This window comes from Ursus arctos, unplaced genomic scaffold (assembly GCF_023065955.2).
Source record: "Ursus arctos isolate Adak ecotype North America unplaced genomic scaffold, UrsArc2.0 scaffold_2, whole genome shotgun sequence".
Taxonomy (NCBI): Eukaryota; Metazoa; Chordata; class Mammalia; order Carnivora; family Ursidae; genus Ursus; species Ursus arctos.
In genome coordinates this window covers 93,880,223-93,902,994 of record NW_026622874.1, presented here as the reverse complement: position 1 = coordinate 93,902,994, position 22,772 = coordinate 93,880,223, and the positions used below count along the sequence as shown (strand labels likewise).

At 59.7% G+C, this 22,772-nt stretch overlaps 1 protein-coding gene across 1 annotated transcript in view; it reads right to left on the bottom strand.

The window, feature by feature from the left end:
* Positions 1 to 397: 397 nt before the first annotated feature.
* CASTOR2 (cytosolic arginine sensor for mTORC1 subunit 2) overlaps positions 398 to 22,772 on the bottom strand; it is a 54,073-nt gene continuing 31,698 nt past the window's right edge. Inside the window, exons 2-9 of the mRNA XM_026515944.4 lie at positions 20,131 to 20,201; positions 11,937 to 12,130; positions 11,398 to 11,530; positions 10,765 to 10,888; positions 9,922 to 10,032; positions 9,559 to 9,641; positions 6,042 to 6,136; positions 398 to 5,959 (exon numbers count right to left, since the gene is read on the bottom strand). Coding sequence (XP_026371729.1) covers positions 5,894 to 5,959; positions 6,042 to 6,136; positions 9,559 to 9,641; positions 9,922 to 10,032; positions 10,765 to 10,888; positions 11,398 to 11,530; positions 11,937 to 12,130; positions 20,131 to 20,201 — 877 coding nt within the window. The 3' untranslated portion in view covers positions 398 to 5,893. The remainder of the gene's footprint in view (positions 5,960 to 6,041; positions 6,137 to 9,558; positions 9,642 to 9,921; positions 10,033 to 10,764; positions 10,889 to 11,397; positions 11,531 to 11,936; positions 12,131 to 20,130; positions 20,202 to 22,772) is intronic.

Sequence of the window (22,772 nt, the reverse complement as noted above, 5' to 3'; positions counted from 1 at the left end):
CCTGCCAGCTGTGTGAATCCACCGCCTTTGGAAGTAAAACCTCCGGTCTCGGCCAAGACTTCAGATGATGGCAGCCTCACGAGGGGCCCTGAGCCACAACTGCTCAAGCTGCTCCTGAATTCCAAACCATGTAAACCGCGACACCCACGCGCTCATTTGTAAAGCTGGGAAATTTGGGGGCAGCTTGTTACGCGGCACCAGGTGACTATTACAGCCCCTCTCGCTCCGGGGGTGGGTGGTTCTCCTCTCAGACTCTGGGTGTTGGGCTGGAAGCCTTGCTCTCCTTCCCCCCAGCACCCCCGGCCTGTGCTCCCCCCAACCGCGGCTCAGGGAAAGGAACGACCGCAGATGTGGCCCCGGGTCGGCCCCAAGTCAGACAGCGGTCAGCCAACATCCATTTTTGTCTCCATTTTAATTAATACTTTACAAAGTACAAAATATACTTTTTGGGGGAACATTAGGTACTTTTTTCTCTCCGTCATACAGTACATGAATCTCGAGGGGTTTGTGTGTCTTCAACAAAGAGGGTAAAAGTGTGAGGGCCCTGGGGCGTCGGGCGGCCCCGTGCTCCCCCGGCCCAGGGCTCGGGACAGATGTAAGTGCCACTGCTACTGCCGATGACCCGGGGCATGCCAGGTGAGGGCCAGACCCCCAAGGCGAGGTCCTGGGCAGGGCAGAGGCCCCTCAGAGCCCCATCATGCACCCACCATCCACTCACCCCCATCTCAGGATAACGGAAATAATTTTGGCATAGAGCAAGAGGAGGACTTGGAATTTTTGTTTGTTGTCAGCCCCCTCTCCCCCCCCCCCCCCCCCCGCCCAGTTTGGGAGCCAGCCCTGCTCAGTTCTCCCCGGACCGTTTTCTGAATAGGTAAACTGAGGCAGAGCACAGGAAAATACACTGGACTTGACCTCTGTCTTGGGACCCGAATTTGGCCCGTTTTTCATCTGCTCCCCACCCTGGTCTCCAGCTTCACCGGACGCGCTTGGCAGAGAAGCCCCGGCAGGTGAGGGGCGCCGGCACCCGAAACCTTGCCCTGCGAATACTGTCTTCAGGACCGCGCGTACTGGACGGCTGGCTCGGCAGGTCTCGCCCCTTGGGGCCGCAGGGCAGAGCCCCTGCTGGGGACACCTCCGCCCCCCCAGAGCAGCTTTAACAAAATCAAGTGAGGTGGGGTGTGCCGTGTGCGAGGCCTGCCAGCCGCGCACTCCCAGCCCTACTCCACGTGGCCCGCGGTGACAATGCTCCCGAGGCCTGAAATACTGAACGAGCCAGGCCCTTAGCTCGGGTCTGGGCTCCGCACGGAGGCGCTCACACACACACGGATGTGTAGGACAACACACAACACGGTCCTGACTCCTGGCCTTTCCCCTGCCTTGAACCAAGAGCCTCGAACTCCCTCCCTGCCACGGATGCCACGGGCCAGGCCACAGGCCTCTCCCTCCGTCCTGGGGGCACTTCTGGTGCCATAGGCCCCAAGGACGGCAGGCTGGTCGGCTGACGGCTCCTGCCCAGCCTTCACCCTCTTGACATCAGAGCTGAAGGCCACGGCCCACGTGGTGGCTTCCTCCCAGGTCTAAGGGGAGAGCAGGAGAGACAATGAAGCTTGCCCTGTGTGGCCTCTAATTTGAAAATGAAAGGAAGAAAACTAGCTGGGATGAGCTCTGAGATGTAGGAAAAGGTATCTAGCTACAGTAGGGCTCAGCTCCCCCCAGGGCAACCGCGCCTCTCACCCCAGGCCCGCCCTTGGCTGGGCTGACCCCCCGCGGCCATCTTGGTTGGCTCGGCACCTGGCAGCCTTTTTGAAGGGAGGGCTACTACCCCCTCCAGGCCGAGCCCCTCCCCAAGCACAGCATCTGGGAACCCAGAAAAGCCAACACTTATGTCTTTGGGGGGTCAGGGGGAGACTCCATTATCCTCTCCCCCTCAAGCTCTGCTCACCAAGCCAAACGCCTGCTCCATTTCCCAGCGCCTGTGACTGCCATGACGGGCTGCTCCCCTGCCCCCGCCTGCAGGGGACACAGATCTACTGGGGGGGTTTCTTCCTACTCCCCACTCAGGGTTCACTGAGGAAGTGGCATCAAAAACTCCTTGGTCACAGAGGACAGGAGTGCTCTGCTATCACCTGGGAGATCAAGGTCCCTCTTAGCCCTGGCTGGGAAGGGCCCAAGCTGTCCCCACGGCTAGATCCAGAGGCCCAGAAAGATGGCCCGGGGACTCCTAATGGTCAGCCTGAGAAATGCGGCCAGGAGGGGCTGGCCGGGGGCTGGGCTGTTTCATCTTTGTTAGGTGACTGGTGGCCTTGGCTTGGGACAGAGGCCTCCCCCTACTCATCAAACCAGAACCTTCTGACCTCCAGGCTATCCTCCGTCACCTCACAGAAGACAAGCCTCACCAGACCACGCATCTTCTTCTGGACACCGCACTGGTCACCAAGGCCACGCTGCCCGATGGGGGAGGCCACGGCAGGCGGCTCTGGGTCCCACCAGGGGCCCGTGGCCTGCAGTTGCTGGAAGGGGGAGAATGCTGGTGCTTGGGAGACTCTGGACCCCCTGGACCCCAGGGTGGGGAAGTCCACACACCTCTCCAGCCTGGATGTGTGCCCTGGCCTTTGGAGACCCCCTGGAGGAAGGAGGTACAGAGCTGCCCCGTGCCCATCTCTGCTGGGTCGAGACGGGTGCTGAGGGAGAAAGCTGTTTCTTGGGAACCAGAGGAGCCCATCCTGAGGGCTGAGCCACGGAGACAGATTTTTATAACTGGGGGTGAGGGAGAAGGGGGTGGTCACACCTCCCCCCTCTCCCTACCTCCTCTCTGTAGTGTGCAGGGATGGGGCAGGCGAGGGGCAGGGGTGGCCTTTAGCTGGTGTGGGCAGAGAGGCAGAGCCAGAGCCCAGGTGGCAGCCCAGGGCCGCCCCTCACCTCTCCTTCTCCGCAGCCTTGCTCAGGAGCCCCATTTCCCTGCCCCTGCCACGTGCCCTGCCAGCCAGAGCCAAGACAGCCTCAGCCCCGCGGGTCTGGAGACCACGCCCCCTGCACCCAGCAAACCGGGGGGCATTCTTCCTCCCCAGACTGCTGTGGAGACCACGTCCCCGCGACTATGCTCCGCATGGGCGGGCAGAGAGAGAGAGGGAAGGCCGGGGAAGGGGAAGATCCAGGTGGCAGCTCCCGCCCAGCCCTCGCCCAGCCCCTCCCGGACACAAGGTCAAGGGCACCGGCCTTTTTCCTGGCTGGACGGGGCCTGGGAAAAGAACCTGAGGTTTCTAAGCTTGCGGGTGAAAATGACGCAGGAGCAGCCATGTGGGGAGATGGGGGGCACCCCGGGTGGACAGCTGGAGTGGGACCACGTCCCCGCCCAGGGCTTCAGGCTCAGGGCAATGGGAAGAGGGCCTTTCTGGGGCTGAGCAGGTGGAAATCGCGACGCATCTCCCTGCAGGATCAAACAAAGGGCGGCCAGGGCCCTCGGCCATGGAAACGGGGGTGCAGGATGGGGCTGAAGCCAGCTTTCAGGGGAGACTGGGGGACGGACCGCGGGGGCTCCGCGCTCGGGCTGCTGGTTTTGTTTTTCTCTCAAGTCACGGCTTCTCCGATAGCGTATTGCCTATATACTTGAAGTAAAAATATACGGTGGCTCAAGACCTGCGCGTGCGCGGAGCAGACCCGGCGGGCGGAGGCCCTCACGCCCACACACGCGCGCACAGTGGGGTCCGCGCCCACGTACCGTGCGCACACGCGCGTGCGTGCTCACACAGCATATATTAACATATATATTGCTCAAGTATATATGCTATTTACAGTATATATCTATATCAACATAAAACACAGGTATTTATAGGTGTGTACAATAGATACGTTCTGGGGGGGGGTCTGGGTAGCACATATTTCTGGGGTCACGGCGCCGACACGCTTGCTCGGCAGGGAGGGAAGGCGGAGAGGTGACACCATCAGGGGACCCGACTGGACAGGCGCGCCACGACAAATCAAGGCCTTCCGAGGAGAGAGAAAGGGGACTCAGGGCTTCGGGTCCCTCCCTGCCCGCTCGGCCACCCCCGTTTTGGAGCCACCAAACAATGGACACGTTTTGGTTGTTTTGGAGTTTTGTGCAAAATGATTTAACTTAAAACAAAAAAACAAAGAGAAGTGGGTTCCTAATCAGTGCTTGGGCCCTGAGCATCTTCAAGGATCCAGACCCACGGCTCTTCCGTGGAGGGCTGCCCAGGCTCAGAGAGGCCCACAACGCTGGGAGAAGGGGGGAGTGGGGCTCACACAAGCCCTTCGCCTAAGGGAACGTCCCTTCTCCTCTGAGCTTCTCGGCACGGCGCGAGTCAGCCACGCTGCCTGAGAAAGAGCACCAGGGAGGGCGGGAGCCTCAGGGGACCCTCTGGTCCAGCTCGCTTGGGAAGCGCCCCCCGCTGGAGGGGGGCCGCGGGGGCTCACCCCGTTCTCCCTGGTCAGCCTCTAGGAGGTACAAGACCACCCCAGCTGGCGTGCCACCTGCCTGCCCACCGCCCCGTGGCCTTCGGGTCCCCTCTCAGTTTCGGACAGAACCAGGGCTCCCTGGTCGCCTGTCAGTGGGGCTGCATGTGCAGCTCCGTGTGGGGTGCCCTGGAGGACCCCTGTCTTGTAACAGACCCCTGCGGCCAGCTTCCTGCTCCAAAGAGAGGGCCAACGCTTCTGGGACACCTCCCGATTCTCATGCTTGTCCCTGGAGCCACAGGGCACCAGCCGAGTGATGCTGAGCCTCTGGGCCCCCCGACAGAACTCAGTAGGGCCCGTCCCATGAAAACTGCCGCCAACCGCAGCCTGGGCGCAAATACATTAAATAAGAAACTAAAACGTATGGTACAGTTTTCTCTATTAAGGCTCAGATAAGCTGCCCCCAGGTCAAGTACTCATGAATGCCACAGTCCCCAGCTGGGGGGGGGGCAGGCAGGTGAGTCGGGGGCAGAGGCCTTCCACATCCCCCAAAAGTGGGGCAGGGGAGAGGGGCAGGATAACGGGGGAGCCCTGTGCTGGTCTAGTCAACTGCTGGGGAGTGGGGGTGACCCAAGAAACCCCAGGTCCCGAATGCTGGGGATGCCCCCACTTGGGGGAAACCAAGGCTCTGCCGGCCCAAGTAGGGTCCAGGGACAGCAAGAGGGGACAGGAGCTCGTGCCCCAGGCTGGTGGGTCTCCTGGGAACCGCCCCCAGGAGTGAGTGCTTATGGTGGGGAGGGTCTGGCAGGGCCCCCTTGGCAGTCTTGCTGGGAGTCGGGGCACAGGCCCTGTGGATGGCAGGCGAAATTCTGGGTGGCACGAGTCCTCCCCAGCTCGGGGCCCCACCCAGGCTTGTCAGAGCCGCCCCAGCACATGACCCAAGGGCCGCCCACTGGCCTCCACTCTGCGGGAACCAGCCCGGAGCTGATGGAACCAGAGACCAGCGACCACGACAGGCCAGCCCCAGGTCCTCACGGGGGCCTCCCCAGGCTCCATGAACTCAGCCCCGCTTGGCCAGTTCCCCAAGATGACACGAGAATCAGAACCCCATTGTCTCGTAGGAGGCCCCTGCTTCCTTCGGCAACCGCCCCCTGCTGTGGGCGGGGCCAGGTGGGAAGGTGAGTGGGCTCGCGAGCTCCCTGGGCCTCGGACATCATTTTCTGGAGCGGGAGTGGGGGGAGGAGGAGGCTAGGGGTTCTCTGGAGGGTCTGGGGGCTCCAGACAGGAGGGCACGGGAAGGCCTTGGCTTGGGCCCCAGGCCTGTCAGGGGAAGCAATCGGGGGTATCTCCCAGAGGCCCCTTCTTGGGGGCCCCTGGGGCCGATTTTCCAGTCTGTGAGAAATACTGCGAGAAGAATCTTCAGGGTAGGGGCCGGGCCCAGGCCTAGGGGGCAGACAGGGAGGAGCAGAAGAGGCCCCTCCTAATGCTTCTCTGCTTGGCTGACTTTCAGGGCGCTGATGACGGCGCTGATGTTCTCCTCTGGTACCTGCGAGGGGGCAGGAGGAGGCAAGAAGCCGTGAGCCCCGAACCGGCATCCCTAGCTGGGGGGGCCGGAGCTGGACACTCACCAGCGCGTGGTCGAACTTGAAGGTACTGATGTAGTAGGCGGGGATGTCCGCAGCAGCCAGGGGCTCGGAGATCTGGGCCACGATGCCACACTCGTCTGGGAACAGAGGCGGGACGGCGCTCAGCGGCCTCGGCCAACCTCCCCTTGCCCCTGTGGCCGGTTGCCTGCCACGCCCCCACAGTTTTCCAGCGCTCCCACCCCTGCCCTAAAGGCTTAGCAGAGAGGCCGCTCCACCCAGGAGCCCCCTCTGGCCCCCCCTGCCAGCAATGAGCTCTTGTCCGAAGGGCTCTGCAGAGCCCAGCTCTGTCCAGCTTTGATCACTGTCTGCCTGCCCCCAACTCCTCTTCCCTGCTATCTCACCAGTTCTCTGAGACAGAGCTGGAGGCAGTGTGGCCAATCGTGGGCTCAGGCCCTCTTTCCTGTCGCCCGCTCTTTTCTAGCCAGAAGACTGTGGTCAGGTCACTTCCTCTCTGTGAGCATCGGCTTCCTCCTCAGAGTCCCCACCAGGTGTGACCACTGCCTGTCCTAAAGGGTCTGGAACGGGGCTTCTTTCTCCCTCTAGACCTCCAAAGCAGGGGTGCACCCTCTCCTCACGCCCAGCTGCCTGCCTGATTTGAAGGCACCATTCAAAGCTTCCCCCTCCAGGAAGACCTCCAGGGTCTGAGGACCACTCTGTGCCACCAACACAACCCCTTCCAAGTTTTCAGGTTGTTTCCCCCAAAGCCACTGTTGCGATTTTGACGACGATGCCTTTTCCCAACACTGCTCCCGACTGGGTGGGAGAGTCCAGATCGGGTCACCAACTCCCCGCATGATTCTGAGGCTGGAGCCTGGGAAACTGACCCGGGCTCCACCCCTGCAACACACCATCATCACCCCCTCCAGCCACCCCTCTGCTCCTTCACTCCCTGGCCCCAGTCCTGCTTCTGTCCGCCCAGCCCTGGACCTATGTGGTGACTTGGTGGGCCTCTCAAGCTCCTGCTTCCTGCTTGGTCTGCCGGGGCTCCTGGCTGGCCCCCAGGCCCTCTTGGTGGCCGGGCAGGCCTGGTGTCTGGACATCTGGTGACCGTCTGTCTTGTGCCACCACGTGGTGGAGACTGGCTGTATCCTAAGCTCCTTTCACCACAGACACAACTACTCTGATAAAAACGGAGGGAGGAGATCGGGAGTAGAGAATGATGCCTTTCTGACTGCGGGTTGGGACGTCCCTGTCACAGTGGTTCAGAAGGCTGGTGACCCGCACTTCATAAAATGATAGGACGGCTAAGGGAAGCCCAAATGGCACAGCATGGAGCTGGAGGAGGACGGTTTTGGGGCTATCTGCACGTGCACGCGCTGGGTTCGGAGAGAAGGCGCGTTTACTCCAAACGCTGCTCACGAACATATGGAACCTGCCAGGCTGGAATCCTTCAGATTCTCGGCAAGCTATTTTCCTTGCTGGGCTATTTATAGCCGCAAGGGTGTGCTGAGACCCTGTGCCGTCCTGGGAAGGCAGCTTCAGCCGCTGGCTGGGAGGCTAGCGCGGCCGCTCCGCACACGCTCTCCTGGCTGCCCGCCCACGGGCGTCCCACACACGTCTGGATTCCGTCTCCTGTCCCCTCTTTATTCCTCCTTCATCGGGACTTGCTGTTGTTGGATTATAGACGGTATTCTGATGGACTCAGTCTCCTGGTGGCCCCCCGCTGCCCCCCCTGCCTGCCAGAGCTCTGCCGCTCCCCTCCACCTTCAGGAAGAAATGGAGACAGACCCCTTGGTCCGGCATCAGGACTCTGCCGCTCTGCTTGGAGTGACCTGGCTAGGTTCTTCTGCCCTTTCTACCTTTGGACCCTGCACCCTGGGCACGGCCACCTGGAGCCACGTGGGTGCCGTGGACAGGTGCTGCTACGTCATACCTCCCTCCCCTTCCCAGAGCCAGGGGAATATCCACCAGTCACCTTCTCTGGGGGGCCTTATCCTTCCTGACCTTTCTCCGAGCCACCTGGGCCCTCCCTGTGACAATGACAGCTAAGCACCTGGTATGACGGACACGCACAGGTGCTCACTACCCAGAGGAGGCATCTACCGTCATCCTTATTAGGATGGCATACTAGGGAACTGAGGCTCGGCGGTTAGGCTACCTGTGGTCACGCTCGTTTCTAACAGCCTCCTTGGTGAGGAGCTGCTCAGCGCTCAATCCCCACCACCCTGCACTGGGCTGCCAATGTGGGCAGCAGAAACGCCGGGGTCTGTGGCCAAGGAGGGCTCCCCCCCTCCACTGAGAGGCAGGCTGGGCCCCAGGGTCAGACCAGGAGCCTTCAGTGTATACTTCCTAGCACTCCAGAGAGTAGCCCACTGTCCTGCCCCCAGGATGGCTCTAGCTTTGGCCTTGACGTGAGCAGAGTTGGGGGGACCTGTCCTGTCCTGCTAGTTACCATCCACAGGCAGGAGAGGCAGGAGGCAGGGCCTGGCTGTCTCACCGACCCTTTGCCCCCAGGTCAAACTGCCCTGCCACCTTCATCTCCTGTCCTAGGACTTAAGTGTCCAAGGGCTGACATGATGGCCCCTGGAGCAGTCAGAGCTTTTTCTGGAACATTCTCCCCTCCATCAGTGGGAAATCAGGGTTCACCAATTCCCACCAGGGCTTGTGGAGGATGCTTCCCCGAGACGACGGAGAGCCTCTCCCGGGTTCCAGCTCTGGGGTCTAACAGATCTAGCTTAAGGAAATCATGTCTGATCGGCACATCACTGACAACAGCCTCTACCCAGTCCCGGGCGAATCGGTGCCACTCGGCCCTGCCAGCTACCAAGGACTCCGCCCCCTGGCCCCGTGAAACACGCTCGTGGACCAAACTCTCTGCCAACGACGCTGTTTGGGCAGTTGTGGGAACCGAGGCTAGAGACTCTCAGGGAATCTCTGCGGATGTCCTCCGTAGGACCAGTTCATCGTGATGGAGAAGCTGCTCCTTCCCGGGACAGAAATGGTGAGGTATTTTGGGGTGAGTGCTGGGGTGTCTGAGTCGGACTGCAATTACACATTTAAGTGAATGACACTCATCAGAACAACAGCCGCTGCCCATGAGCACTGGGAACTAACAAGTGACTTTGTTTTTCCTTTTCGACTGATTTTTTTTTTAAAGCAGACTCCACGCCCAGCACGGACCCCAGAGGCAGGGCCCGAACTCACGACCCTGAGATCACGACCTGAGCTGAGATCAAGAGTCGGCTGCTTAACCGACTGAGCCACCCAGATGCCCCTTCCTTTTGTTTTTCTCACGCCCCCTCCCCCCCCATTGTAACCGCAGCAGGAAAGCCATTTCTAGTCGGGGAGAAGTAAGAGTGCTTTGGCTGGAGGCGCTCTTCAGTCCTCTGGAGGCCCGTGCCTCCTGTCATTCGCCAGTCAAGGGCGTGTGGCGGTGTGGACCTCAGCTCCCTAAGCCTCAGCCTCTCTGTCTGTACCATAGGGCGAGTGAGCCCGGACGGATGGCACTCGGCGATGCTAGCCCCCCCGCCCCGCTGGTGCGGCACCTCCCGGGGCTCACCGAATCCCAGGGGCTGTCCTCCGATCCGCACCATCTTCCAGAGCTCTCCAGACGCACTCGTGAACAACAAATTACTAGGGAACCTGAACAAGGAGAGAGAGACAAACCCCAGAGGCTGATGTTGGTCGTGGTCCCTTGGTCGGAACTGTGGCTGCTCTCGGGGCGCTCAGGGGCCTCGAGGCCCCCCTCCGGAGCCCTCCTCGTCTGGGGGGAACAGGAAGGCAGGGCTGGGAATGGGCTTTGGAACAACAATGCCCCCCCCCCCCCCCCGCCACATAGGGAGCTTAGGGACCAACAACACCGCCACGGCCCTGGGCCTTCACCTCGCTGAGCCACCTGTCATCTGGAAGATGGGCCACTCACCTCTGCTGGGTCTGCACGTCCATTACCAGGGAGATATAGCCCTCAATGAGGGAGAAGGAGAAGAAGCGGATGTGGCCACAGTCCTCCCCGGCAGCCATGGGGTCCTTCACTCTGGGGGCCAGGGGATGGGGTGGTGAGGGGTGCAATGGACCCCTGCCGCACCCAGACCCCCACCCGGCCTGCCCGCCTCCCCACCGGCCTGGGAAAGCCAGGACCAAGTCCTGGCCCTGATGCTGCCCTGCTGGGTGACCCTGAACCTCCGCCCCTCCCCCCCCCGCCTCGGTCTCCCCGTCTGAGAGGCGGATGAGTCCATGGCATTCACGGAGGTGAGCACCACCCTTCACGGAGCGAGAGACGCAGCCGGCCCTTGGTGCAGACCACCCCTACCCCTTCCTGGGCAGGGTTTCTCTATGCCTGCGCTGACCCACAATTCGGGGCACAGTCTGTGGTCACTGCCAGCTCCCTGGCCCATCGTCCCACCCCACTAAAATCCGCTCTGAGGAAAACTGCAAAGCCTATTTACTGCCTGCTGAATGAAAACCCGTGAGCTCCTGGCTCCCTCACTGACCGGGCTTGCCCTTGGAGCTCAGGGGACAGGGAGTGGCGTGTCGATTCCATGGACATGTGGCCCTGGGGCTTCACCAAGTTTTGGGGTTCCCAAGGAAGGCTGTCTCCCTTCTCGGAGCGTGGCTTCGGGGTAGAGCCACGATCCACGCCCCCAGCCCCAGACTAGCTTCCAGGGCAGGTGGCAGCTCGCTGTCTCCCCACTCAGACGGGGGCTCCCAGGCAGAGTCATGTCCCCCTGGCCCACTCTGCAGCCTTTCATGTCCGAGGGGGCCGTACCCGTTGGAGTAGAACATGACGTCCATGAGAAGTGTGGCGACCGCAGGCAGCGTGTCAGGGTCCAGGCTGGTGACACAGAACCTGTTGCTTGGGCTGGACAGAGGGTGGATGACAGGCCTCTGGACTGTGAGAGCAAAGACAGTGGGCACTGAGGCCGGGAGGAGGAGCGGCGTGGGGCAGGAGGAGGGCCCGGGACAAGGGCTGGCAGCTGCTCTGGGGGACCTGGCCCCTGTGCCTTCTGCAGCCCCCAAAACCACCCACAGCTCTCCTGATTCTCCAGGCTCACTTCCAGACCCCCGGGCCTTTGCACATGCCTTGCTGTCTGCCTGGAATGAATGCCCTTCCCAACCTTTACCACCTGGCTGAGCTCCTACTTGGGCTCCAAGCTTCAGTTCGAGAGTCGCTGCCTCTGGGAGGCTCATCCTGATACCCTGGGTGGGTGAGGAGTGGCCTTTGGCCATCACCAGCTGTGTCCATGTCCCCTGTCCTTGCTAGACCTTGAGAGCAGGGTCTGACCAAGATCATTACACTATTATGCCTGGTGCTTAATGAATGCTCTGAGAATGGGGCTGCTCTGGGGTAGGCCCTGGCGACTTCTTGAGGTCTCCCCTGCACAGAGCCCCCTCAACTCACCCATCTTGGGCTTCACGAAGCCATTGGTGATGCCGAGATTCTCGGCTGCTACCGTCTCGCCATTGACGACCCGCAGGATGGTGAACTCTGATGACAAGGTGTGAGTGACAAAGGGCAGGTCCCGTTCGCGCACCTGGGGACGGGGAGTCAAGGATGTGAGAGTCCGGTGGTCCCTGGGGGGCGCCGACCCCCTTCACTCTGAGATTCCGCTCCCAGAACCAGCTTCCCCTGTCCCTCCCGCCATGCTGGTGGGGGATGGGAGCCTGGAACAGCTGGGGGCCCTGTGACCAGACACTCTGGCCACCGCTGCCCGCACGTGCTCCCAGCCGTCACATCCTGGCCTCAGGGTGGAACCCAGCATGGCCTACAAAAGACACGTGGTGCGTGGGGCTGGACGGAGCCCCACAGTCCCGCCTGGGGCCATGCTTACACTTGACCCATGACCCTTGGCCTCTCTCTGAGCTGATCACGCAATAGGGGCCTCAGAACACTGCGGACATATGCCACCCGAGACCCCAGGGTGCGGGGCCCTGGCTCACCAGGATGAAGTCCGTCTGGTAGGTGGAGAGCATGAACACAGAGATGTTCTGGTCGGCCAGCGGGGCGATGACTGACTTGGCGATCTTGGTCACGCCGATGGGCTGTGAGCTGGAGAAGCTGCCCCCGCCCGACACCACGTTCAAGGCCAGCCAGGTGGCGTCCGCCACGCTCAGGTGCTCCGAGGAGGGCAGCTCTGTGCGGGGAGGGAGAGGGACGATACATGGAAGGCAGGCCTGTGACGGATGGGAACTCCAGGGAGGGGACAGGGCAGGGGACAGGGATGGGGACAGAGACGCGGGCCAGCTGTGGGACTCCAGCCAGCCCCCGCCCTCGGGCCTCGGTGCCCTCCTCCGTCAGAGGAGGATGGGATCGGAGGTCCCATCCCGGGAGGGCCGAGCAGGGAAGGCCTCAGAGGACCTCAGGCGTGCCCGACTGCTTGGCAGGGCAGGGACCTGGGCGACAAGTGGCTTCTCTGTGTGGGGCTTCTACTGCCTCAACCATGGAATGACGGGTCTTCGGCCGCGAGTAATGATTTTATCTCCAGGTCCCACTACGCTTCTGGCTGTCAGGGGCTGCCCTCAAATGGGTGCAACAGGTCCCCTGCTGTTTTTCTGGTTTTTTTTTTAAGATGTACTATTTCTTCTTCTTTGAGAGCGCAAACGAGATTGTGCCCGGCGGGTGTAGGGGGCAGAGGGACAGAGAATCTCAAGCAGACGCCCTACTGAGTGCAGAGCCCGACGTGGGGCTCGATCTCACGACCCTGAGATCATGACCTGAGCCGAAACCGAGAGTGGGACGCCTAACTCACTGAGCCCCCCAGGCGCCCCCTCCTCCCCCCTGGTTTTTATACTGGTTCCTGGAACCTCCCAGGGGGATGGGGGTGGAGGGGAAGCCAGAAGACAGGGTGGCGGGCCCCCGGGATTTCTCTCCCTGCTTCTGTCCAACCTGCATTTTGGAAGAACACACGGCTCCAGGAGGCACCCCGAAGAATGCCAGCTTTTGGCAGCAGGGACTACCACCCAAGCCCCCCCTCCAGAGAGCCCAGGGATCCTGGGGGTTGGCGCTGGGAGGGGCAGGATGGAGGAGGGTCACAGTGGCAGCAAGCACCAAGTCTCCTTGACTAGCTCACAAACACCCGGAATCTGCCTGGTCCTGCAGAGCGAGCACCAGGGGGAGCCTGCCCACGGGACACGGGTGCACGCACGTGCCCGCGGGACTCTCCATGCACCCCAGGCGTCTGCTCACACACACCCCGTGCCAGGACTGTCCTTCCCACCGTATGCAGGGACACACCAGAGCACCGGGGGCCGGGGATCTGCCCAAGATCCCTTAGGGAAAACGAGCCGGGACCCAAACCCAGGCCTGACCAGGAGGAACGGCCAGGTTCCCAGTACGGGTGGGGGCTAGGAAGAGGGGCCCAGACACTGGCGAATCAGGGAGGCTGGGATGATGGTAGTGCCACCCTGGGGAAGGCTGTGCTGGCCTCAGGCAACATGGCTGCCGAGGAGGGGAAACTGAGGGAGGCCCCACCTGGGCTCCCACCTGCCTGGCTCCAGTCGCCATGGTAACCACAGCCTGGTGTGCCCACTGGTCCTGCTGGCCGAGAAGGGACTGTTGCGGCCAGGCTGGCTGGAGAGGCAGGTGGCTTCCCAGAAAAGGGGAAAGGTTTGGGAAGACGAGACGGAGGAAAGGCATTTAAGGGGACCTGAGCTGCAGGCTTCTGCCTCTAGCCTGTTACCTGGGTATCGGAAGAGAAGGAGTCTGACCGCCAGAGGAAACCTCCCCCCAGAACCAGGAGCTCAATTCTGAAATTCCAAGGGTCCTGGACCCGGGGGCAGCATTGGGAGCCCCTCAATCCTGGCATTTTCTGCAGAGACAGCCCCAGGAGCCACCGAGGGCTGGGGTATCCTGATGGTCCAGCCCTGTTAGAAGGTCAGCCCAATGCTTCCTCTGGTGTGCTGGGTGTGAGCCCTGCGGCCCCGACAGCGGCCAGCCATCATTTTACCATATTTAATGATGAAAGTTTAATGAAATGGGCAGAATCCCTTCAGCCTTCTTGGGAAAATTCTGGAAGGGTTCTTTATGGGTCTTAAGTCGTCGCCTGCTAACACGAGACCACGTCAGCATTTGCGAACCAGCCCTCTGCCTGCCCCTGCCAGGTTCCTCACGACCCCACACCACCCAGCGGCTTCTCGCATCCTTCAGATAAAAGTCAAAGTCCTCCCCCCGAGAGAGCTTTGTGCGGGGATGGAGGCGGTCTACACCTGCACTGCCCAGAACGGTGGCCGCTCGCGCGTGGCCTCGGAGAGACAGAAGAAAGGCGGCTGATGTGATGGAAGAAAAAAGATGGAACGTTTTATTTCATTTTGATTCATTTCACTTCTGAGGGCTGCACGTGGTGAGCGGTCACCGTGTGGGGCGGTGGCCTCGTCTGCTTTGCTCTTGGCCACTGGTGCACAGGGGTAGAGACAAGGATGAGGGACGGGGCGGCTGGCCCTGCCTCTCTGCTCTGTCCAGGCCCCACGTTCCCACCCATCTGCCTTCCCCGCTCCTGCCTTCGGCCCAGCTCGGTCAGGGCTCGGTCACCCTGCCAGACCCAAGGTGGGGGGTGGCCTTCACCATCGTCCCTTGCTCCCACACCCAGCTTCCCAGGATCGGGCCAAGGGGCCCCTGGTGGAGCGAGTGCCATTCCCAGCCCCGGCCACCAGTGGGGATGGAGCAGTTGGCCGTCCATCTGCATATGGGCGCACAACGGGCTCTGAGAAGTTGGCCCCTCTCCTGTGGGACGGAGTAGGCAGTGGGGGTCTTGAGAGCGCAGGTAGGCGGAGGGCAAAGAACACAGGCATCGGGCTGGGACGGTGACAAACCCCAATCGTGTCTCCGTCCTCCCCGGCGGAGGCGGCTGGGAGCTGTGGCAGAAACAGTGGGGAGGCACGTTCCCTCCGAGGCAGTGAAGCACTGGGGTGTGTGCATTTTTAAGGGGTGCTCGTGTAGCCAAGGCTCTGCTCTGGGGAGACTCTCGGTGGGTTTGGATGAGTCCCAGGAAGAAGCCGAGACCTGAAGCCAGCTGAAAATGGGGACATGGGATGGTGGGGGGCTGGGGGGGGGAATGACACAGGATTTCAGGTTGGTCCAACCGTTGGCCAGTCTGGGCAGCGGTCGGCCGGGATGGGTCTGCCTGCCCAGCTCCAGGCCTCAAGGCCTGCCGCTCCTGGCTCTCGTTCCCAGATAGAACCCACTGACAGTGGTGAGCTTAGACCAGCGGTCACCCCTCCGAGACTTCCAGAAGTGTGAGCTTTGTCGGAGGAGCAAAAGCTGCTAGAAACCACAGCGTTTGCTGCTTCTGACCCCTGGGACCTCAAATACCGGGGTGGGGGGCGGGGAGGGAAGGCCTGTCTGTGGCCCATGCTTGCCCCAGGCCAAGCCTCGGGGTGCCTGAGGTGCCATTTTGGGGCCGTGGGGATGAGCTGTCAGGAGACTGACCAGGAGGCAGCGAGCCTGCCCTTCCCTAGAGGAAAAGTGGACCCATTCCAAGACGAAAATGGATTACTTCTGTCACTGCACATAGTACAAGCCCCTAAAAATAGCCTCTCGGAGCTGCATACACACTGTGGCAGTGGAGGTTCATGGTGTCTTGTCACCCCCAGCCACAGACTTGGGCAGCTCTGTGGCTGGCTGGAGCCCCACCCCATGCTGCCTTCCTCACCGTATCCAACCCCCCTCTCTGGGCCTCCCCCGATCCGGCTGCAGGACCCGCGGGTCCCTGCGCTGCACAGCTGCAGGCTCCCCACCCAGCCGGTGTCCCTCAGGCTTCTCCTGCCCTGCCCGCAGCAGGGTCAAGAGTCCTGGGGTCAGGTGGGCGGGTCTAATCTTGCCTCGATGACTCTGGGCAAAGTCGACGCCCCTCAGTTTCTCGGTTGCAAGCGCAGAACGATGAAATCAGGCTCAGCTCCAGAAGATGCTTCGAGGATTAAATGAGATAATCCCCATCGAGCGCGGAGCTGAGCGCCTGGCGTCCAAGTGCTCGCCAAATGCCAGTGCCTCTTCTGTTAGCACACTGCTAGTGGAGTTCTGCTGGTTTCTCGATGGCAGTTGGGCAACACACATCAGGAGCTGTACAAATGCGCAATTTCACTGCGAAGGAGTAGTTAACACGTGGGGCAAAGACAGACTCGCGGCCAAGTGGGCAACCCAGAGGCATTTCCAACGAACACCTGGGTGCTCCCTAAAATCCAACAGCGGGAACCGCAGGTCACCTAGGACAGAATGACGCCGATCGAGCGCATGCGTGTTGTATGGCCACGTGGGTGCCTTGCAGAAGGGACAGGTGATCCCGTGTTTGGGAGCAGGCCCCAGGGAGCTAAGCAGCTTGCCCGGGATCACAAGCCATGAAGGTGGCAGAGCTCGATCAGAACCTGGGTCTTCCCATCCTAGCCCAGGGTGGGGCCAGGAGTCGCTTCTCCACGACATCCTCCCCCCATCTTTTGACCAGCACGCGTGCAAGAGACGCTACACTCCCACAAATGTACGCGATTTTTCTTGGGCAATAGCAGATATCCAAGCAGCCCAGTGTGCTGACCAGGAATCGCGGCCTGGAAGCGAGACCCCTACCCAGAAGTTAAGGACCCTGCTTCTCAGCCCCTGCTGGGTGAATAATTTGCACCTGTTTTCCCGGAGCCCCTTTCCCCAGACTGAAGACACTATTACTGCTCCTGTCACCAGACAAGGTTTGGGGAGAGGCCAGGTGATTATTAATAGCTCCAGGGAATGTCGGGGTTTCAGGATTGTGGGTACTTCCCTCCCTGGGTCAGTCAGGGTCTCAGCCTGGGCCTAAAGACCTCACTTTGGACAAAGCCTGTCACCCTCTAGGGAGGCCCCCATCTCACGCTCTCTCCTCTCCTACACACTCACCCCGGGTGCCTCTTCCTGAGTCCAGCCCCAGTGACAACTCTCTTCCTGATCAACAACCTTCAATGGCTCCCTACTGCCTGCAGACTGAGGTCCAAACGGACTCTGCTCAACTCCTTTTTGTTTGCATCTATCTTTCCATCTTCTTTTTGGATCTGGTCTCTGCTTCTGTACTTACTCACACACCCCCACCTGACATGCTGTCTCCCTCCTCAGCCTTTCAAGGGCAGCAAACATCGCCTCCTCCAGGAAGCCTTCCCTGACTACATAAATTACCCCAAAGCATCCTCTTCTGAGCTCCCCAAAAAGGGACATGCTGAAGGCTCACCCATTCTTCCAGACACCCAAATACAGTGTGAGGCTCCCTGCTGGTCAGCAGTGGAGCTCAGGAAAAAGTCCTAGGTAAATTCCTATCTGGAATCTTTCTTGATTCCTGCTCTATCCTCGCTCTGCCAGCCTCCTCACTTGGCCCTCTCCTCCAGGGAAGCCCTTCAAGATCAGATAAGACCCTTCACTGACTCCCCCTTGCCTCTGTCTCCTGGCCTCCCTCGTCCCATCTCCTCCTGCTCTGCCTTCTCACCTTCAGTTCCCTGGGAGTGCCAAGCGACCCTCCATTCTGGAAGCCTCCCCACTCCCAACTTCACGGGTTCCACTGGGTGAGCTCTTTACTCATTTAGTTGGGTTTGCCTCAAGGCAAAGAGGACTGCCTCCTCCGGGAAGTCCTCTCAGACTGCACTTCTGCCAGCCAGGCTGGGTGCCACTCTCTATTGATACCATAATTCTGGTTCCCGTGTTTCTGTCCTCCCAGAGCCGTCAGCCCCTAAGGGGCAAAGGCTGGATTCCTGCACTTCTGCCTTCCCCCGCCTAGGGCCGGGCCATGGAAGCATCCAGAGAGGACACCAACCCTGAGGCCTCGGGCAGGTGATAGCCATTTCTGCACTTCAGTTTTCTTATCTATGAAACAAAGTTAGGAGGAGTCTTTCCCAGGGCTTATTGGCATAGTGTCTGCAGACAGAAGTCCCCTCGGGGCAAGGAGAGAAGTCAGGATACGACAATTCCGGGCTCACCTATCCGCTCTCTGCTGTCTTGTTTCCTTCCAGTTCCCCTCTTATGGGGTCTCCTGCGCAGCACCCACCATAATCACAACTCCACGGCTAACAGTGTCAGTAGCCGGCAGATCCTGAGGCTCATGGGGTCAGATGCTGCCTCCTGCAACCCCCGGGGGCCGGCTCGGGACAGGCAGCCATTCACCTGCCGGACCCCTCTCAGGGGAGTGACGATTCCTACAAACGTGGGCTTCCCGGGCCTGCAAAACCGGCTCCCCGGGTCCTGCGGCCCCAGCCTCCCTCTCTCCCTGCTCATGGCATTTGCTCACTTGCTGCCTCCAGAGGAGAGAGCTTGTCTCATCTGGGGAGACGGAGCTGCCAGGGTATCTGCTTCAAGAGCAGAGACACTCTGGGGCATTCCTCCTGCGTCTGAGGTGCCATGCTTCTCAGCAGGGCCCACCCAAAAATGGAGATGGGTTTGGGTTGCCCAAGCATACATTCTTCACGGGGCCATGCCTTGTGGTTAAGGCAAAAGCCCCTGTTTGTGGCTCCTAGGCTCAGAAAGGGTCTGCTGGATGAATGAATGAATGAATGAATGAATGACAAGAGAGACGCCTTCGATGACGGGGCAGGGGAGTGTAAGGGTGACAGAGCGTAGGGGGGACGTCAATTCCTCCAGGGCTCCCCTCGCTCAGCAGCAAGCGTGGTCCAATACAGCGGCCGCCCTCAACTTGCCCCGAGAACCACACAGTCAGCTTCTGACCCCACCACGCCAGGTCTGAGACCCCATTTTAGGAACCAGCATGAGTAAGAACTAAGGTTACACATTTCCGGAGGTCATAAATTCATCACTGGAGAACCATGAAAGCCCACCTGGATTCTAAGCCTAGGGGACCGGGCAAGGAGGTAGGCCACATCCACCACGGCGTGCCCCGCGAGAGGCCGTGACATCACAGGACACGTCATGTCACGACGTCAGGTGAACACATTTCTCTCTAGAATACGATCGCCCTTAAATTAAAAAGACACAACCCGTACCCAGTAAAAGTTGGAAAGAGAAACACAAAAAAGGGACCAGGGGTTGTCTCTGGGGCGGAACAGGGTTTCTATCACAAATGTTGCATCGGTTGCACTGTAGGCTTTCAAGAGAGCAACTGAGGGGCTCGGAGGGAATGCCAGCTCCGGGGGGTGCCCCGCTCCGGGGCTGGTGAGCCTGGGCGTGTGACTTCCCCTCTGCTCGCAGCTCCTCGTCGGTGTGGTGCAAATAACACCACCTCCCCATAAATTAGCGTGTAGCGGTCACCAGGACCAACACAGTAAACCTTCCTAATAAACAAGACTGAGAGGACGTGGGGGGAGGAGTGGGGAAGTGATGCTAACAGGGATGGGGTTTCTTTCTGGGGGGTGCAAATGTTGGTGGGCACGGCTCCACAACCCTGTGCACATCAAAACCCAGTGAGCCGGACACTTGAAAAGGATCCATTTTATGCCACGTGAATCAAACGTCAACCTTAGAAGTAGAAACATGCGAAGGAAAATCGTAAAAGGAAGATCCTCAGGGCTTATGGGACCCCTGATTGGGGACAGTGGACTGAGCGCATTTTAAAAAGCCCTCTCACTCAGCAGTAGTTCTCAGTAAAACCAGCCCCGGGGTGTAGCTACTTTCTCGGTAGCTTGTAGTCCCAGCTGGGTAAGCACTCTGTCTTACTGACCCTTTTCGCTTCGGGGCCTTTCCCAGGGGAGTCTCATGAGCAGAAAGGGAAGGGAGCAGCCAGGGCACAGGGAGAGAAGAAAACACTCTCTGCTGACTTTCTAACCCACTCGCGGGGAAGAGAGGAGGGCAGAAATAAGGCAGCAGGGTGGGGGCAGAAATAAGGTGGCGGGCGGGGGGGCAGAAATAAGGCGGTGAGTCGGGAGCAGAAATAAGGTAGTGGGAAGGGGGCAGAAATAAGGCAGCGGGCGGGGGGGTAGAAATAAGGCGGCGGGGGGGCAGAAATAAGGGGATTAGTTGGGGGCAGAAATAAGGTGGTGGGCAGGGGGCAGAAATAAGGTGGCGGGTGGGGGGTAGAAATAAGGCGGTGAGTAGGGAGCAGAAATAAGGCGGTGGGAAGGGGGCAGAAATAAGGTGGTAGGTAGGGGCCGAAATAAGGCAGTGGGTGGGGACAGAAATAAGGCGGCGGGCAGCCAACACTGACCACAGGCCACAGTCCAGCCACGCCCGGGTGACGGATGCACTTACCTAAGAACCCCTCCTCGTCAACAATGATGGTGTAATCCTCCGGCGTCTCAGTCAGACTGAAGAACTTGCACCTGCACAGTGGATGGACAGAGAATATCGCTGTTAGTTCCACTTCAGACCTGGCAGGACCCTGGGACCCAGCGGGGGATGACTCGGTTTCCCCAGAGCTCTGATGTCAGGCTGCTGGGTGACCTCCAGGAATTTGTATCTCCCCCTTTGCTGCCCTCCATTTCCAAATCAGGAGGTCTGAGAGAGTGAGAGAGGCTAGTTGTCCCCTCTGCACCACCCCCCAATCTTTGCAGACCCCTGAGCCAGCCAGCCTCTAGGCCCCCATACAGCTCAAGGGTCTTCGATCCACTTTTTCCCAGGGGAAGCAGCGGCTGCAAGGCGGCTCTGGCAGGCAGCAAGGAGATGAACTGTCTTTTCTGGAGCCCCCCGTGTTCCGACTTCTGGGCCTCTCTGGCTGCCCCCAGCCCCCCCACCGCACCCTCTGGTCCTAGCCCCTCTCCTCACCAACTTGAGAGTTCCCATGGTCATTTAACATCTAATTCAAGTCACCCAACCAACAGCCCAGCCTGTAGGGTCCTTTTCTTCCTTGCCCAAGAAAGGGGTGTGACCATCAGTGCCATTTGGGGGGGGCCACAGATCCCTGAATTGTCCCCCATCCTCTTTGGTAACACTGCTTAGCCATTTCTGCCCCTAATGAGCGCATGGAATTCCCAAGGCCAGGAGCTGGCACTCCCTCCGTCCCTCCGTATTTTGTCCCCGAGTCCGTTCTTAGCACCTGGCAGATACCGTGCCAGGCTCGGTGGCTTTCTGGGGCCAGAGGAGGGAGGGTCACCGCCCCTCAATGCCTGTCTCCCTGTCCCTCCTCCAGCTAGTACGGCCCCCAGAACACCTGCAGGCAGAGACGGCATGCACGCGGAGCGGCCTGCAGGAAACGGCCTGTGGTCATTTCTCCGGCGTCACTGTGGCTCTCGGGCGCGGGCTCCGTGCCCAGCGTGTAAAACGCATCCACACGGGAAACCTGAACAGCGCAAGGCCCAACAAGTCACCCCAGCAAGGGCCCAGATGACACTTCTCCAAAGACTCAAATGGAAAAGAATCTTGAAGGGGATTCAGGGTTGCAGGGGACGGCGGGGTGGAGGCTTGGGGACGGCGATCTCCCATCAGCCCCCTGCAGCTCCAGAACCCAGCCACACCAGCCCCGCGGTGCTGTGTTCGCTTTATTCTGGAGAGTTTTTGCAAGCAATGAGAGCAACTGGAATTGACAGGAATGCAAAATGGTGCGGCCAGCTGGAGGAGGCTGGCAGATTCTTCTAGAGTGAACCATTCAGACCACACGACCTGGTGACCCCACTCTTGGGTAATCACGAGAGAACAGAGCACCGAGGACCACACAAAGCTGTACGCCGATGTTTATGGCCGTCACTGGGAACACCCCAAATGTGGGCCCCTTCACCTGGAGACCCGTCGGCCCCACGGAACACTGGTCAGCCATCAAAAGGAATGAATTATTGGTTCGCCCAATAATGCGGATGGATCGCGAGTGCGTTTTTGCTGAAGTTAAAGCCAGACTCAAAAGGTTACATATTATCTGATTTCATTTCTAGGACATTCTGGGAGAGGTGCAAGTTTAAGGACAGAGAAGGGATTCGTGGTTTGCTAGGGGTTGGGCTGGGGTTGACTTTAGAAGGGCATCGGGGAACTTTGTGGGGTGATGGAAATGTTTGGTGTCTCGGCTGTGGAGGTGGTTATAAGATATATGTTTGTCAAACTCAAAGTAGGGGCGCCTGGGTGGCCCAGTCGGTTGAGTATCTGCCTTCGGCTCAAGTCAGGATCCCAGGGTCCTGGAATCGAGCCCCGCATTGGGCTCCCTGCTCGGTGGGGAGCCTGCTTCTCCCTCTGCCTGCCGTTCCGCCTGCTTGTGCTCTCTTTCTCGGACAAATAAATAAAATCTTAAAAAAAAAAAAAAGACTCCGGGTGCCTGGGTGGCATAGCGGTTAAGCGTCTGCCTTCGGCTCAGGGCGTGATCCCCGCGTTATGGGATCGAGCCCCACATCAGGCTCCTCCGCTGGGAGCCTGCTTCTTCCTCTCCCACTCCCCCTGCTTGTGTTCCCTCTCTCGCTGGCTGTCTCTCTCTGTCGAATAAATAAATAAAATCTTTAAAGACTCAAAGAATTACACCCTAACAGGGGTGAATTTTACTGTATATAAACTATCCCTGAATGTACTTGACTTTATCTTTTTAATTAATTTTTTAAAAGATTTTATTTATTTATTCAACAGAGAGAGAGAGGGAGAGAGAGAGGGAGAGGGAGGCTCCCCGCTGAGCTGGGAACCAGACTTGGGATTCGATCCCAGGCCCCTGGGATCATGACCTGAGCTGAAGGCAGACGTTTAACTGACGGAGCCACCCTGGAGCCCCCATCAATGTACCTGACTTTAAAGAAATTGCTTGAGCCAGAGTCGTCAACGAGGTGGCACACTCCCCCACTGACATTCTGCTCAACCAACAGCACACGCTCTTCAATCTCCCTCCGGCTCTTTGCTTTTCAAATCACATCTCTGTCCCTGTCCGTCCCATACCCAATTTGCAATATTGCCTGGACAAATGAAATCTGTAATTGCTCAGGGACAAC